Source organism: Bufo bufo, chromosome 3, assembly GCF_905171765.1.
Source record: "Bufo bufo chromosome 3, aBufBuf1.1, whole genome shotgun sequence".
NCBI classification, from domain to species: domain Eukaryota; kingdom Metazoa; phylum Chordata; class Amphibia; order Anura; family Bufonidae; genus Bufo; species Bufo bufo.
In genome coordinates this window covers 424,410,116-424,428,922 of record NC_053391.1, presented here as the reverse complement: position 1 = coordinate 424,428,922, position 18,807 = coordinate 424,410,116, and the positions used below count along the sequence as shown (strand labels likewise).

Below are 18,807 nucleotides of genomic sequence, written 5' to 3'. Positions count from 1 at the left end.
AGATGTCTGCCCCTTTCAATCTAGTGGGAGGAGGAGTCTCTTGAGCAGGAGAGCCAGTACCTCAGAGCTGTTTCCAGGAGGCTGTTTTTGAACAAGTCTGATTTTTTTAGAATCAATTCGCTCATCTCTACTCATCACCCCTTCTATAAGCCACAGCAGCATGCTGGACCATTCATTTACTACATGTTCAGCCATTCACTTAAATTGCAGTGGTGATAAGACCTGGTTGCTAGGGTTTTAAGTAGCGAGAAGATGAAGGTATATTGTAGAATGTATGCCATATACTGTCAACTGCTGAGTAACTGGCTGTATGTCCCACAATTTATTCCCCTTTGCGTATATATCGCTAACAAACTTTGCAGAGCATTACACAGATAAGAATCCATCATATTACTCCCTGTCCCCAAAGGGGCTCACAAACTATTTTCTTTCTCAAATGTGTACACATGGCCAATTCCATTTGAATCTAATTAACCTGTGTGTTTTTAGAGGAAACCAGAATAGACTGAGGAAACTAACACAAGTACAGGGAGAAAATATAAACTCTTGGCAGATGTGGATAATGTCAATGTCATTAGATATTCCGTTTCATCCAAACAGCAGAGAAACCTAATATTTCTTCTTGGAAAATGTATAGACATACAGGCACTGACAAAAAAGATTATTCAACATGGTTATGCAGTACCTTTATCTCAAGGAAAAGACATGTAATAGCAGCCAATTACCGTATTTTCCGCCCTATAAGACGCACCTAGGTTTTAGAGGAGGGAAAAAAAAACAAAAAAGACTGCCAGAACCCCAATGTTAATCAGACCTCAGCTTAGAGCACCAATCAAACCCTTATGGTTAACCATACCTCAGATCAGACCCCAATCAGACCTCAGCTCAGACCCCCAATAAGACCTCAGATCAGACCTCTAATGTTTCTAAAACCATACAGTGATTAAATATTAACTACACACTGCTACTGAACAAAACATATGAGGCCCAAATAATACTGCCACTATTATCACACAGTGACTTAAAGGGGTTATGCGGTAAATAATATTGATGACTTATCCTCAGAATAGGTCATCAATATCAGATTGTCGAGGGTCCGACAACCAGGACTCCCGCCGATAGGCTGTTAGACGTCGGTGTCACGGATGTAGTAGGGGAGAACACCAAAAGACAACAAGAAGGAATAGGAAAGACACTAGGCCCCATCGCTAGGGAAGGAAAAGGGTCACCACCTATGAAACCCTGCTCCTGGCCCTAACTCCTATGGTAGAGATGCCCATACACATGAACCTAGAAAACCCTGGTGACCCTCGGATTCCCTAAAGGTAATGACAGGGCAGAGACAACCGGTTCTTTCCCTGGTAAAGGAACCAGTGTCTCGCTCAGGCCTAGAAAACAACCGTGGGGGGGGGGGGGGGGGGGGGGATACAAAACACAACAAGCAGAACACTAAAACTTCTGAGGATGATGAATGAACAGGACTTCAACGAGAACCACACTCCAGCTCTTCCAAAACCAAATGAAGCTATCCAGAGAAAGGAGTGAAGGGTAAAGTCAGACTAAATAGGGAAAATAGGGAGAGGTAAAGGTCACATGATCCACATCTGAACAGGAGGTGTGAACATACCAGCAACACACAAAGTGAAACCAAAAGAGGCTGTCAGATCACTCATGTGCAGTCAGTCTTTCAGACCTTCTAACACCTGTCACAGGTGTGGCAGTATCCCCCCTCCGACGGGTGATCCCCGGGCACCCAGGACCGACCTTATCATGATGAGCTCTGTGGCTTAGCATTAACATCGGTCACTGGAACACACATCCTCTCCTCTGGTCCGTACCCTCTCCAATGAACGAGATACTAGAGGGATTTCCGGAGAACTCGAGAGTCCACAATCCTGCTGATCTGAAATTCTAAATTGCCGTCCATCATGACAGGAGCGGGAGGTAAGGAGGACGGCTCAACAGGTTCGACACATTTCTTTAACAACGATTTATGAAATACGTTATGGATTTTCAAAGCCTGAGGAAGTTCAAGACGGAAGGCTACAGAGTTAACAATGGCAGTGATCTTATATAGACCAATAAATCTTGGGCCCAACTTCCAAGAAGGTACCTTAAATTTTATGTTTCTTGTTGACAACCACACAGAATCACCCACTCTCAGGTCCGGACCACTCATACGTCTCCTGTCAGCTGCACGCTTATACCTGTTGCCCATCTTTTACAGGTTATTTTGGATTTTCCGCCAAATAGAAGAGGAAAATCATTCCACCTTATGAATGCCGGAATTTTGAGCACCAGAAAATGTACCAAACTGTGGATGGAACCCATATGCCCCAAAAACAGCGACTTATCAGTGAATTCCTATCCACGGTTATTTATAGCAAACTTGGCTAACGACAAAAATGAAGACTACTCTTCCTGATTATCTGAAACAAAACATCTCAAGTAAGTTTCCAGATTCTGATTAGTGCGCTCCGTCTGTCCGTTCGACTGAGAATGAAAAGCCGAAGAGAAGGACAATTGTACTCCCAGACGAGTACAGAACGCTTTTCAGAATCTGGAAACCAACTGAGTCCCCCTATCGGACACCACATCAGAGGGAATGCCATGTAGATTTATGATGTTGTCGACAAACACCTGTGCAGAAGTTTTAGCTTTGGATAGACTAGGTAATGCAATAAAGTGTACAATTTTACTAAAACGATCGACAACCACCAGAATCATGTTTTTTCCCAAAGAATTCGGTAATTCTGTGATAAAATCTATGGACAAATGGGTCCAAGGTCTGGACGGGATGGGCAATGGAAGCAGATATCCGGAAGGCCAAGTATGTGTCACCTTAGCACGTGCACAGATATCACAGGCTGACACATAGCCCTCAACACACTTAGGCAACCCCGGCCACCAGAATCTGCGAGAGATGAGATCGACAGTCGATCTGCTCCCAGGGTGCCCAGCAAGCACCATACAGTGATGTTCCTCGAAAACCTTGTGATGTAATTCGGAGGGAACAAACAATTTCCCTGGAGGACAAGGAGGACCTGTGATAAATTCAGTTGATTGGACATGATTTGGAAAGACACACCCCTGTCTATATAAGGTCCCACAAATGACAATGTATAGCAGAGCAAAAACCAATCCATGAGGAGGAAAGAACTGCCTGTGGGAGCTCAGAGACAGGATTGTGTGGAGACACAGATCTGGAGAAGGATACCAAAAATGTATGTTGCATTGAAAGTTCCCAAGAGCACAGTGGCCTCCATAATTCTTAAATTGAAGACATGTGGAACAACCAGGATTATCCTACAGCTGGCTGCCCCACCAAACTAAGTAATCAGGGGAAAAGGGCCTTGGTAAGAGAGTGACCAATAACCCAATAGCCACTCTGGCTGAGCTTCAAATATCCCTTTGTGCAAGATGACAGAAACATCCAAAAGTTCACTGCAGTACTCCACTTTATGGCAGAATGGGCAGAGAGAAGCCTCTACTCGATGCAATACACATAAAAGTCCATTTGGAGTTTGCTAAAATGCACCTAAATGACTCTCAGACTGTGTGAGACAAGATTTGTCTGATGAAATCAAGATTGAACTTTTTGGCCTCAATTCTAAGCATCATGTCTTGGGGAGAAACAGGCACTGATCATCACCTGCCTAATACCATCCCTACAGCGAAGCAATGGCAGTATCATGTTGTGGAGTTTTTTATTTACATCGGCTGGGACGGGGAGACTGGTTGGGATTGAGGGAAAGCTAAATGGAGCAAAGTAAAGAGATTCTAAATGAAAACCTGATCCAGAGTGCCCTGGACCTCAGACTGAAATAAAAGGTTTGCATGTTAACAAGGCAATGACCCTAAGCACACAGCCAAGACAACACAGGAGTGGCTTAGGGATAACTCTGTGAATGTCCTTGAGTGGCCCAGCCAGAGCCCTGACTTGAACCCAATTGAACATCTCTGGAAAGACCTGAAAATGACTGTCCACCGATGGACCCCATCCAACCCAACAGAGCTTGAGAGGATCTGCAGAGAAGAATTACATAAAATCCTCAAATCCAGGTCTAAATACGCAAGAAGACTGTAATCTGTAGAGGTGCTTCAACTAAGTAAATGAGTAAAGGATCTGAATATCAACTTATATTAAGGCACTACATTCTGAATATTCTGTTTTCACTTTGTTATTATGGGGTTACCGAGTGTAGAGCCATGGGGAAAACATGATTTTTTTAAATTTAGCAACAGAACAAAACATGAAAAAAAAATCATCAATGGTGACTGCAGAGTATGAAAAATCTGTGGCTCCTCACTATTCCAACACTCTCCATACCTTTTCCAACCTTCAAAATATTCCCATCCTGTTGCTGCCCTATTACAGTACCCTCTGTGAGGCAAGATGCCCCCAAATACTGTACTTTGGAGCCATAATTACCTCCCTACACACACTATAGTACCACACAGACAGCACCCCTAAAAATAGTGCTACATGGAGTACTCCTAAAATGGTGCCAGATACTGTGATCCAGACAGTAATAGTGCACCATACATTAAAAATGCCATCTTTTGAACAGAAACAGTAACACAGGCATTTTTTTTAATACCGCAGAGAAATAGTGATCATCTTAGCATCCCACACAGTAACAATGCTGCCTTTGTGTCGCTTTTAAAGTAATAATACGACCTATGTGCCTTTCTAGATAGTTATAATAGCTCCTTTGTGCTCTATAGAAGGTAAAAATGCTCCCATGTGCCCTAGAAAGTAATGCTCTGTTTTGCTAAGTAAGAATGTCCCTTTGTAAGTAATATTGTCCCATGTATTTCCCTTTAAAAGTAATAATGTCTTTTGAGTGCCCTCTTAAAAAATAACTCCCCCCTAAGTGCCCTCTTAAAATGTAATCATGCCCAGTGAGTTCCCTTTAAAAAAAATTAATAATCCCCTGAATGCCCCAAAATAAAAATTGCCACTTTTGAGTCCCAAAAATAAAACTCTCCTTACTCCAATCTCCCAATGAGCTCTTCTGGCCTGCACACTTAGCGGCCTGGTACAGGTGGTAGAATGCAGATGTCCGCTGATGTCCAATGCATTGTCCTAGTGCTCTGTAGGCCACAGACAGAATAGTTGGGCAGGGAGCCTACAGTTCCCTGCTCCACCATAGGTTTCAACTGTATTGGCATACTGCAGACCAGTGAGGGGTTCTAGATTTAATTTGTATTGGAAGCCTTCCTCCTGGAATCCATATATAGTAGCTGCATAGTAGGAGTTTTGGATTTGTTTTTTTCAACTGATATCATATCAGAAAGAAGGGGCGTACTTTGCAGTGACTCTCCGCAGCAGGGGAACCCTCCTTATTTTTTTCTTGCGTTTATACAGGGGTTGTCTACAGTAGTCTGAAAATAATAATGGATAAAAATGTAAAATTCTATGTTATAGATAAAAGCAATTTCTTTTGGGGGAAATTATCATTGAATTAGATCAACTAAGAACAACTAATTACCTTAGGAAATTAGAGTACGTGAACTAAAGCTGATTTACAAAAGGTCGTATTGCATTAGGATTTATTACGTTAGGATTCGTCAAATCACATTAGGATTTACTATTTAATTACCAAACAAAATGATTCTAAGCATCTTTTAGTGCAGACACGCTAAATCCTGGTGCTTTTGTCTCTTTGCAGATTATATTTGAATCTGAACGTGGGAAGGGGAAAAATGGAGAAATGGCATTGGACAATGTCTTCTTTGTCTCTGGACCATGCACTGAAGATTAAGTGAGAAGAAGAATGCCTCAGTTTAAGGAACACTATCATTTTCTAATAACATTAGATTGCATATTTTGAGCAAACTGCATAATGTACTTTAACTTATGTTTACTATGTTAAATTACTTTTTTGTAAATTTTATGTGTTTTCAGTCCCATACACAACTGTATCCATCAATCTCCCACCACCTCAAACCAAAATGTGAACTGATCGCTTGGAGTCCAACCAATCACTTGAATGGGCTTCCCGAGCCCCTTGTTCCTCCTCACTCTACAAGTGCAGTCAGTAGGAATTTAGATGGAGCAGTAGTCGAGCATGTGTGCTGACATTTTACTCAAGGTTTATGGGGCTCACAGAAACAAGCGTGTACAGTGCTCATTTTACATCAATATGTGGGAGTCCCAGTAGTGCGGACCAGCAATCATACCTAATCTATTCTATAGGGAGGTGAAAACTAAAACTCTTCATTTTGGTTCATGCCCTTTAAAAGGGTTTTCCCAATTGGACAACACCTCAAAAAGAAGTAGTTCCCTCAGCCAGTTGATCATCACTGGTCGAGCTACTGAAATCCCCAAATATATCAACAGAGCAGAACAAGAATCTGGAAGGAGAGATCAGCAGCCATAAGTATAAAACAAACATATGACTATTGATTAAAGGGATGCTCTAGGCTACATATTTTGATGTTCTATCATCAAGATAGGTCATCGATATCAAATCGGTAGGGGTCAAAAACCAGGCATCCCCACTGATTAGCTAGTTTGAGCTGCCATGGTGCCAAAAACGATACAGTATACAGAGCTGGAGACAGGCAGCTCCGTACACGGTGTACCCACCAATCAGCTGTTTCAGGCCGAGCAAAAGGCTCTGTACACTGTGTACTTGCCATGCTGTGATACTGTGGCTCAGCTCCCATTCAAGTAAATGGAAGATGAGCTTCAGTATGCCGGCGCCGGGAAGTACACAGTGTACGGAGCCTTTTGCTTCCACTCAGTACACTGTTTCTAGCACCGTCCCGAAACAGTGAGGATGCCAGATGTTGGACTACTAATGACATATCCTAAGGAGAAGCAATCAATATCCAGAGAATCCCTTTAACATTTAACTGTCAAATTTTTTTTTCTAATGTGTACGGACAGCGATAAGGAACATTTTTCTAATATACTATTTCGAGAACCTGTGCATTTATAGTAAAAAAACGTGCCCAGAAATGTCCCTTAGTATCGCTCTCTTAAATGAGTGTTACTAAGGGTGGGTTCACACTACCGTTATGCCATTCCTTTTATAGGTTCCCTTTATAACGGAATATAACGGAATGGCTGGACGGAATGCAAAACGGAAGCCTTTAAGAGGCATTCCGTTTTGCTCCGTCCTAATAGAAGTCTGTGGGCAAGCATAACGGATCCTCCTGGTTTCCGTTATGCAGGATGGAAAAAAATGTCCTGTCGACAGGACTTTGTTTCCGTCCTGCATAATGGAAACCAGACGGATTTTATGTCTTCCTAGTACAGTAGAGCGCAGTACTGACTGTGAAGCCCAGCAGCTCCCAGCCCATCTTCACAGTCAGTACTGCACTGCACTGTACTAGCAAGACAGATATGCCTTAGCAATGCTAATTTAAGAGAGCACTGCTAAGGGACATCTCTGGGCAAGTTTTCTACTATAAATAACGTATATTAGAAAAATGTTCCCTATCACTGTCCCTACACATTAGCAAAATAAATAAATACATAAAACAGTTACACATTAATGGTTCCTTAGAGGTTTGAGGAAGCATTAGTAGGGTGTTACATATAACACACTTTCTATGCTTTGGTGCTAATGTCCCTGTAACTACAGGGTGGGCCATTTATATGGATACACCTTAATAAAATGGGAATGGTTGGTGATATTAACTTCCTGTTTGTGGCACATTAGTATATGTGAGGGGGGAAACTTTTCAAGATGGGTGGTGACCATGGTGGCCATTTTGAAGTCGGCCATTTTGAATCCAACTTTTGTTTTTTCAATAGGAAGAGGGTCATGTGACACATCAAACTTATTTGGAATTTCACAAGAAAAACAATGGTGTGCTTGGTTTTAACGTAACTTTATTCTTTCATGAGTTATTTACAAGTTTCTGACCACTTATAAAATGTGTTCAATGTGCTGCCCATTGTGTTGGATTGTCAATGCAACCCTTTTCTCCCACTCTTCACACACTGATAGCAACACCGCAGGAGAAATGCTAGCACAGGCTTCCAGTATCCGTAGTTTCAGGTGTTGCACATCTCGTATCATCTGAAGGCAGTCGTCTATGCTGTGAAGATACGAGATGTGCAGCACCTGAAACTACGGATACTGGAAGCCTGTGCTAGCATTTCTCCTGCGGTGTTGCTATCAGTGTGTGAAGAGTGGGAGAAGAGGGTTGCATTGACAATCTAACACAATGGGCAGCACATTGAACACATTTTATAAGTGGTCATAAACTTGTAAATAACTCATGAAAGAATAAAGTTACGTTAAAACCAAGCACACCATTGTTTTTCTTGTGAAATTCCCAATAAGTTTGATGTGTCACATGACCCTCTTCCTATTGAAAAAACAAAAGTTGGATTCAAAATGGCTGACTTCAAAATGGCCACCATGGTCACCACCCATCTTGAAAAGTTTCCCTCCTCACATATACTAATGTGCCACAAATAGGAAGTTAATATCACCAACCATTCCCATTTTATTAAGGTGTATCCATATAAATGGCCCACCCTGTATATTGTACAGGGTGGCCTACAAAAAAATGTAGCCCGCCTCCAGCAATAGTATGACAAGATGAACGAGCAAGTGGATTTTTTATTTTTTTTTAAATTACCTACAAGTCACAAAAGATGCTGAAAGTGGTCCCCACATATTTGGGCACGTCGGATTATGTTGGCTGATACTGCTTGCTCGTTCATCTTGTCATACTATCGCTGGAGGCAAGCTACTTTTTCATGGGCCACCCTGTATAAACAGTCACATGAAAGTACATAAATATACACTATACTGTTGTCATGTGTGCTAGTAAAGGGATTATGTACAGTATGAACAACATATCCCGTTCAAAGGGAACATTATCATTTCCAGATTTGGAGAGTTGTATTTTACATGCTACTATAGTCACATACAACTCTCCTATAAGGTGCCTTGTCATTTTTTGTATTTTTATTCTTATTTCTATGCTGTTACATGTTTGACTGTCCCTGTCGTCACTAAACTAGTGGCTGTAACCATACACTACATCGTTCACTTTCTTACTGAAAAGTATTATCTAGCACTTGTATGTGCACTGTGAAAACCATACTTGATATAATGCAGCATGTACTGTAGCTACATTATCCATGCAGTATTAGTAAAATGTTACTTGTCTATTTGTTAAACTACATAAGCCTTACCTTCTAGAAAGGAAGAAGGAACTTCTTACAGGCTTAGTAAGCATTAAATGTGAAATGTATTGCAGAAGCAATAAAGTGCCTTACAATGAGTCCTTTACAGACTGGAAGAAGTTCAGAAGTTGACTGGACTCGCAAAGTGTGAATTTGGTGTAGTTTTGCTGTCTTGGAAAGGTCATAAAGGGAAGGATAGATTGAGGCCAGATCCATGCAGCTCAGATCCAAAAACTGTAGGTTTAGACAACTCGTTCTGAGTCCTTAGACTCCACAGAGGCTACGAAGGCCCATTCATTTCAGTATTCTAACTGCATTTCTACAACAGGTCACCCCTACCAGCAAGACACCACAGTAATCTGGGCCTGCATACTGAACCGGGCTGCCTTTAAGACATGTACAGGTGAAACTCGAAAAATTAGAATATCGTGCAAAGTTAATTTATTTCAGTAATGCAACTTAAAAGGTGAAACTAACATATGAGACAGACTCATTACATGCAAAGCGAGATATTTCAAGCCTTTATTTGTTATAATTTAGATGATTATGGCTTACAGCTTATGAAACCCCAAAATCACAATCTCAGGTCCCCTTTGCTCAGGGGGTATGGATTAATTAGCTGACTAGAGTGTGACACTTTGAGCCTAGAATACTGAACCTTTTCACAATATTCTAGTTTTAAGTTGAATTAATGAAATAAATGAACTTTTGCCCGATATTCTAATTTTTCGAGTTTCACCTGTATATAGAACATTTCTAATATTACCATATTGAGGTCCATAATCTCAATAATAGTATATGTATACAATAAATCTTTTCAAAAGCAGGGACCAAAAATGTTTTAATACGCCATCTTTGCTATTGCCATTCCTTAGCTGAGTTATATGTGGCTAATCTGAGTTCAAATATTCTCTTTTGCAAACCATTATTCAACAACCTTCATGAGTACACATTTCATACAGAATTGTCATAAAAATAGAGAACTTGCCAAAATGAGTGTAGAAATGTTAGAACTGGCAGACCATGCCTAATCAGGCAACATTGTGTACACCAGTCTCTCAGATGAGCTGATCGGGTTTTTATAAAGTGGAGCTATGATGTGGGCAATGTATATGCTTGGCATTTTCTTTTAAATTAAAATAATTTTGTTTAATCAACATGGATTTGATTGCAATAATTACAGGTCACAAAAGTGAAGACTAATCATAACATTGTAGAATGGGTTGTGTGCAGTCTCACATTCTGAAGAACACGGCCAGATGGCGCACACAATCAACAAATAGAGTGTTTTAGGATGTTGATTTAGGCCAGATGTCTAAATTAGGTGGTAAAGGAAATGCCTACTGTGCTCCTGCCAAACTGCAGCCATTCAGTAGCACACTAGCAGCCCAAGGACTTTAACACCAGGCCTAATAAACGAGTTAGGCTAGTGGCTGAGGGCTCCATTCTCCCTTATGATTTTTCCCTCCAACTAAGTGCGCCCTGTGCCTGTGCTGCGGACCACAAATAGCAGTCTGCATTGCACAGGCACCGGACGTGTGCCCGCCGTTTGCGGATGCGTACCCATTCTCTTGAATCGGTCCATGATCTGAAACATTCAGTCCACACCGCAAAAAAAATGAATTATTAAAAAATAGATACATTTTTTTTGCAGTGTGGAGGCATGAACCGAAATCCCAAAGAAGCGCACCATGGTGCTTCTGCACTGTGCCTCTGCTCCATATCTTGCAGATTACAGACACATTGAAGTGAATGGGTCCGCATTCGTGATATGGAGTGCACAGGGCCAGTGACCATATATTGTGGACCCGCTGTTTGCGGGCCGCACCCGTTTGTGTGCATGAGCCCTTACACAGAAAAAGGCCGCCAGAAACATTCCCAAAGGAAGGATTTGGAAATATTTTCCATCTACTTGGATCTGTTCCCATTTCTGGGTAACCAAAAAACCCAGAAGGCAGAAAGCTCCTCTCTCTTTAACTAGAGCCTGAAGGCTCATTCACAAGTATCACTTTTAGATGAAAAGCAGCATGTACAAACCATGTGAAGATGGAGATCCCATTATCATGTATGATACAGCTGTGTTTAGTAATATTGACAGATGATAGAAGACACATATAAACAGCTACGGACCCCATGTTCCAGCCCTAAAATCATCTGGAGATGTGATGGAAGCCAGAAGAGGATGTTTTATATCATGTTTTTAAGTTCATCAGTTGGGTGCAAATATAAAATTGCTGAAACTGTTGCAGTTGGTTCTAAATTATTTTCTAAAGATACACACTGACTGAGTTAAAGGGGTATTCCAGTTACCTAGTGTAATTTAAAAAAACAAAAAACACTATCCGCAGTATGTACTGTACAATCACTATTTTCACCTTGCAGTGATTTCCCTTTGCTTTATTAGGGTGCATTTACACAACCGTATTTTTTGTCCATATCCAATCAACATTATTTGTGTATTGGATGAAGACCCATTTATTTCAATGGGACCGCAAAAAAATGCAGTCCAACAAAAAAAGATAGAACATGTCCTATTCTTGTCCGTTTTACAGACAAAAATGGGCATTGTTACAATGGGTCCGCACAAAAAAGATGGAACACGGATGTCATCTGTATTTTTTGTGGATCCGCATTTTGCGGACCGTAAAATACATAGAGTCATGTGAATGCACCTTTATTCAAAAAGTCAGCTCCTGCTGCTAAGTGGAGAGTGTCATGTTCGCTGGTACCACATGACCTGTATACACCACCCCAAACTACATTTCCCATAATCGCCAGCAGCACTGCTCTGTCCATGGTGCACACTTTCAAGAGTCTTTGCTACCTTAGTGGTTGCTGCCAGAGGCTCAGGACACCCACATCTCAGTCACCTACGGCATGAGCACTTTAACGGCAGCAATAAGTAGAAGGGGAAAAGACTGTGCACCCTCCACCACTCATGTCGAGTCTACTGCTCGTAACCAGTGGAGATGCAGGGTAAAGATTAACCTGGGCGGCCTACAAAGTCATTTTTTAATGAGAAAACCAGGCAAAAAGGATAGTAACATTATTTTAGAGACTTGTCTTTATTATATTGCAAAACAGTTTAAAACAAGTTCACTTTTCCAGAAGCGAATAATTTGAGACGTGGCTTCTTAAGAGAATGACTATAATTGTAGTACTCTATGGAAAGTTCTATGTAAGGTTTACACAAACATCCTGGCAATATAGAGTTAAGTATTATATAGCATATGTTATATAAAAAGAAGCATAAGTAAAATACAGGGCCTTTTACACGGGCCGAGGGTTAGGCCATTGTTGGGAACGAATGTTCATACAATTGTTTGATCCGGGTAACTCCACATGTAAACACTTGTTTGTCAGGTAATAACCTCTTTCATGTGCCACCAAAAAGAGTAGCTTGTCCACATCATATTTCCCTGTGTAAACAGATATGTTCTGCTGACAATGAAACTGCATGGTGGCAACTGATCTTGGTGACAACAGTGACCATTGCTGCACGTAAATGCAGCTCATGAGCCTACAGTGATTGAGAATGAACATTCCCTGACAGCCGGTTCAGACCTGAGCGTTTCACAGTGCGTTCCTACGCGCTGTAAAACTCTTAGCAAAGAGAAACCAATGCCTCCCTATCGGCATGGTTCTCACCTGGGCGTTTTACAGCGCGTACGATCGCGCAGTAAAACGCCCGACGCCCCAAGAAGTTCAGGAGCTTCTTTGGGGCGTAGTGTCGCGCGTTCCCGTACATAGACTTTGGGAACACGACAATGGGCGTTCGCTTCTGTCCGACGCGCGATTGTAAACGCCCGTACAATCGCGCGTACAGAGCGTACGTTCAGTACGCTCAGGTCTGAACCCACTCTAAGGCTCACTTAAAAATAGCACGATAGCTGCTGCTTTCACAGAATCCATGATGGATACCAATAGGCTGATGCCCAGGAGGCCATCCAAGGCCTTCTCATGGCCGCCAGTCAGGTACATAAAGATCTGATGGTCTCAGCATTAATTAATACACTTATGCACCTGGTGAGCAGATTCGGGTGCCCTCCTGAATTGCTCCACAGGTATTAAAGAGCATCTGTCAACATGATCAACTCTATTAAGTAACATAGTAACATAGTTTATAAGGCCGAAAAAAGACATCTCTCCATCCAGTTCGGCCTGATATCCTGCAAGTTGATCCAGAGGAAGGCAAAAAAACCCTGAGAGGTAGAAGCCAATTTTCCTTACTTAAGGGGAAAAAATTCCTTCCCGACTCCAATCAGATAACTCCCTGGATCTACGACCCCTCTCTAGTAGCTATAGCCTGTAATATTATTACACTCCAGAAATACATCCAGGCCCCTCTTGAATTCCTTTATTGTACTCACCATCACCACCTCCTCAGGCAGAGAGTTCCATAATCTCACTGCTCTTACCGTAAAGAATCCTTTTCTATGTTTGTATACAAACCTTCTTTCCTCCAGACGCCGAGGATGTCCCCTCGTCACAGTCCTGGGGATAAATAGCTGATGGGATAGATCTCTGTACTGACCCCTGATATATTTATACATAGTTATTAGATCTCCCCTCAGTCGTCTTTTTTTCTAAAGTGAATAACCCTAATTTTGATAATATTTCAGGGTACTGTAGTTGCCCTCATTCCCGTAATTACTTTAGTTGCCCTCCTCTGAACCCTCTCTAGCTCTGCTATGTCTGCCTTGTTTACAGGAGCCCAGAACTGTACACAGTACTCCATGTGTGGTCTGACTAGTGATTTGTAAAGTGGTAGGATTATGTTCTCAACACGGGTATCTATGCCCCTTCTGATGCAATCCATTATCTTATTGGCCTTGGCAGCAGCTGCCTGACACTGGTTTCTACAGCTTAGTTTGCTGTTAACTAAAATTCCTAGGTCCTTTTTCATCAGTGTTACCGAGTGTTTTACCCAATACTCACCCCTGCGGTACTCCGCTAGTGACAGTGACCCAATCTGAGTGTGTACCGTTAATAACCACCCTCTGTTTTCTATCCCTCAGCCAGTTACTTACCCACTTACAGACGTTTTCTCCCAGTCCGAGCATTCTCATTTTATATACTAACCTTTTATGTGGTACAGTGTCAAATGCTTTGGAGAAGTCCAGATATACGACATCCATTGATTCGCCGCTGTCAAGTCTAGAACTTACCTCCTAATAGAAACTGAGTAAATTAGTTTGACATGACCGATCCCTCATGAAGCCATGCTGATATGGCCTTATTTGCTTATTTTCATTGAGGTGCTCCAAGATAGCATCTCTCAGAAAACCTTCAAACAGTTTACCCATGACAGATATAATGCCTGGTAGGGTTGATCATGCTGAGTAAAATGATACCTGTTCTTTGCTTCTAAAGTAAATAGATGCTGAAATATATAACTTTTCTATATTTATTCAATTTTCCTATTTCAAGCAACAATAGGCTGGCCATAGTGCTAGGAGCATTGTTGGCACAATTGACCTTTGACTGACAGGGCTAGACTACTCTTATAACCCTGTATTTTTGCACCTGCACCAAGTCAACTGAGAGACTCAGGGCTTGCGCAAAGGATCTCATAAGCCATGTAAAATTCACTTCACAACGGCCAAATCCCTGAGCTGACTTGGTGCAGGCATGAGAATACAGGGTTAGAGGAGAGATCTAGCCCAGTCAATCAGAGAGGGAGTGGACAGAGCACAGGGGCGTTGCCCTAGCAGTGCACCTAGCACTATGGCCAGCCCCTTAGTGCTCGAAATAGGCTATTTGCATAAATAAAGATATATATATATTCACCATAGAAACAAACGATAGGTATCATTTTACTCTGCATGATCAACCCTAAGGAAAAATGGCAGTGTGTCTTATAAAGTGAATAGAGCAAGGACCAGGGCTAGGTTTTTAATATCTAATGGTTACTAATGAGCGCTTCCATTATGGAACCACTGATTAGTACAGTAGGACTAGAGAGCGGTGACTATAGTGCCCCTGGTGTTGGATTTACTCAACAATCTTCTCTAGTTTTCTTCTCCAGGTGCCGTGCTGCATCCTGTGTCTGTACAATGTCAGGACATATTGCACGTAGGCACACACAATGACCTGATGCTGCGCGATGTCAGGTCACAGTGAAAGGCTGCAGGATAAGCATGCTGGATCTCCCAAGTTGCATGCCATCCGGAGCAGGTGAGGTGAGGTCTGATGAAGATCGGGGGTCTGATGTAGATTGGGGGTCTGATCTGAGGTCTGATTAAGATTTGTGGTCTGATCGGAAGTCTTCTCTAAAACCTAGGTGCGTCTTATGATCAGATGCGTGTTATAATATTAGGGTGCCGGGTGTTGAAATCCGCTGCAATGACACGGGTACTGCTCTCCCCAGAGATCATCTCAATCCCTGTCCTCTCTTCGCGTGTTAATCTCGCAGCCATATCTGTGTCTGTAACACACAGAAAATTGTTAATAACTTTGACAGGAATAAAGGTACATCAGATTTGTATTCCTCACCAAATCCTCTATTATATATAGATCACATGCATCCCCCATCCCATTTGAAAATTTTCGGCTTGGTTCTAGGATGGCAGCTTTCAAAATGGACACCACTCCTCACAGATTTGCCCCTTTCCCCTTAGCAGCCTGCCACACACAGGATGGCATTTGCATCCACCATTTCCATTTATTTAGGTGCCTCCATACTTTTGGATCACCCTGTATAATGACAGACCAATATCTGTCCTTTGCACTTTCCCTTGTGATGGCTGCTTTACCTTCAGATGCTTCCTCAGAGGCAGGTAGTTAGGCTCTGTCTCCTGTGTGCCCAGCTGGCTGCTTCAATATCTCTCCATACTGCTCTGCTTGCTTTCCTTTCTGTCACAGCTCTGTCTCGCACTTCTACTAAGGCTTCATTCACACAAATGCGAAAAACTACAGTGTGATGGACTTTTTTGCATTAGCCGCTGTAAGGGATCGCTCTCTCGCAGGGGGTCGCAATTACAGACTTCTTCGCAGACAACAGGATTTAATGTCCAAACTGGTGCTTTATTGTGGCACTTCAGCACCCGCACAAATATAAGCATCAAAATAAACACCTGCCCGTCTGGGCTCTAACTAATACAACGTTTGTTTCCCTGACTCACCGTTAAGCACAGCTTATACACAGGGTCTCAAGGTCCAGGCCTTAGCAGATTCGCTCATCAAACACAAGTCCATACTGGGAAGAGATCCGGCTACACACAGCCTTGTGGCCCTTCAGCCCTCCTGGCTGAGACCACCCAGAGCCTCTGTAGGCCTCTGTTTCCAAGTCCTCTCTTCCCAGACTGACACACAGAGGGGTGATTTTATCCCTCCTTGATTACAGCAGGCCTCACCTGCAAAAGACAATACCCATACTGGAAGGGTGTGGACTGACAGATCCCACTACCAAACCTATCCACCAGTCCTAATAAAATCCAGCCCAGAACAAAACTTAGACAAAACTGTCTCAGCAAACAAAGCTTTGCTGAAACCCCGGCAGCTTTCTGGATTTTATTTATCTCACCCAGCTGAGGTATCTGGGTGGGATATACATGTCTTCCAGCACCGTACACATCACCACACCGCCAACAGTTGTTTTTTTTAGAGCCATTGCTGTCTATGAGGCTATTAACATGGCGGTCTTTTAAAGGCCAGTTTAACGGTCCCTTCTGTGACAGATGTCAGGAGATCAAGGAGACTGGAGAAGCATGGAGGAATCTAACAGCCTCTTTGGCTACTCTTTATTCAGTGTTTGTTTGTGACCTCATCCCCTGTTTCAGGTGTAGCTTAGTACTCATTACTCTACCCTATTTAGTGTTGCCCCACCCTTCTGACTGTGCAGTAGATAGCTTCATTTGGGTTTGGCAGAGCTGGTGTGAGGTTGTCTCTGGTGTTCCTGCTCGTCCATCACTACAGAAGTTAAGTGTCGCGTTTGTTTGTGTTTTGGTTTCCCTTCCTTGCTTGTTGTTACTAGGCCTCAAGGAGACCCCTGTTCCTTCATCGCAGGAACAGGTTGCCTCAGCTCTGACAATATTCTTAGGGATCTCCAGGGTCCCAGGTTCCAGGATATGGGCATTTCTACCTTCAAGTGGTGCCCATACGGTTAGGAGTCAGGGCCAGGAGTAGGGTTAATGGCTTTCCCTTTCCCTCCTGGTTGTCAGTTTGGTGTTTCCTCTTATACCTCATCCATGACAGCCAGTGAATAGCAACTGTCAAAAAATAGGCTGTGAAATATACATACTGGGGGCACAATGAGGAGCAAAAATATCTGGGGGCACTAAGGGGGACATTTTTATATGGGGGGGGGCTCTAAGAGGGGCATCATATATACTGGGAGCACTATGGGGGCCATTAGATGTCCAGGGGGCATTATATATACTGCAGGCACTGCAGCAGTTGGGATGGTAAAAAAAAAAGCCAATGAAATTCCTCTGATTAAAGCCTCATTGACACGTCTGTGTTCCACGGACGTTTGTTGTACGTGTTCTCCACGGACAGCACATGTCCATATTAATTTTAATGTGTGTATTCAGACATCAGTGTTTTAGCACGGTCCGTGGGTCCACGTTTTTAGCATGGATTCATGCTCTATTTTGGCCATGTTCACGGATCCATCAAGTCCATTATAGTACATGGGTCTGTGAAAACCACGGATGCCATCCGTGTTGCATCTGTGTTTCACGGATCATTAAGAAAAGATGCTTTGAAAATTATTTTTCAGCTGTTCAGTGTCAGTGAAACACGGATGCAACACAGACAGCAAAAAACAGACACACGGACCCAAAACGGACAGCTTCCCGGATGCACCACTGACCACATGCTCACAGATTTCAGAACAGACACGGACGAGTAAATGAGGCTTAAAACAGCTATTGAACACGGATAGAGGGCAAGAAAATGGATGCACACACTGATGGAAAACTGACAGTATGAATGTAGCCTAAGGCCAGGTTCACATCAACGTTTAGTTTTCTGTTCTTCTGATCTGTAAGAACAGAAAAATAAAAAAATGTTATGCTGATTTATGCACATGTGGCATCCGTTTTAGCCATTTCCGTCTTAGATCCGTTAGTTTAGACAGGAAAAAAAAAACTTTGTGCAGGATTTTTTCGGTCTAAAATAACGGATCTCAGGTGGAAATGGCTAAAATGGATGCCACATGTACATAAATCAGCATAATGGATGCTTAAAATACAGGATCGTTTTTTTCTTTTCTTTATTTTTCTGTCTTTCTGAAAGATCAGAACAGAAAACTAAATGGTTATGTGAACTCGGCTGAGGCGGAGCAGAGGGATGGAGAGGTTGTGTGCGCCAATCCCATCCCCCTAGAGCTCCACTGCACAGCAAACTTAAGCAGCAGGAGAAAGCAGGGATTTTTAACATAGTGGAAACATAGGGGGTCATTTATCAAACTGGTTTAAAGTAGAACTGGCTGTTTCTCATAGCAACCAATCAGATTCCACCTTTCATTTTGGAGAGTTGCATCGGAAAATGAAGAGGAATCTGATTGGTTGCTATGGGTAACTAAGCCAGTTCTACTTTACACCAATATGAAAAAAGGATAATGTTACTTGGGGGGTATATTAGATAAATGTAATTTGGGTATTTTTGGCCAAAGGCTTTTTGTTATAAATTGCTACAAAAGC

The 18,807-nt window shown here is 42.4% G+C and overlaps 1 protein-coding gene across 1 annotated transcript in view; it reads left to right on the top strand.

Annotated features, from left to right (window-relative positions):
- The window catches only part of EGFL6 (EGF like domain multiple 6), a 144,204-nt gene extending 137,190 nt beyond the window's left edge, over nt 1–7,014 (top strand). The window contains exon 12 of the mRNA XM_040421958.1: nt 5,676–7,014. Within this exon, the coding sequence (XP_040277892.1) occupies nt 5,676–5,768 (93 nt within the window). The 3' untranslated portion in view covers nt 5,769–7,014. The remainder of the gene's footprint in view (nt 1–5,675) is intronic.
- The last annotated feature ends 11,793 nt before the right edge of the window (nt 7,015–18,807 follow it).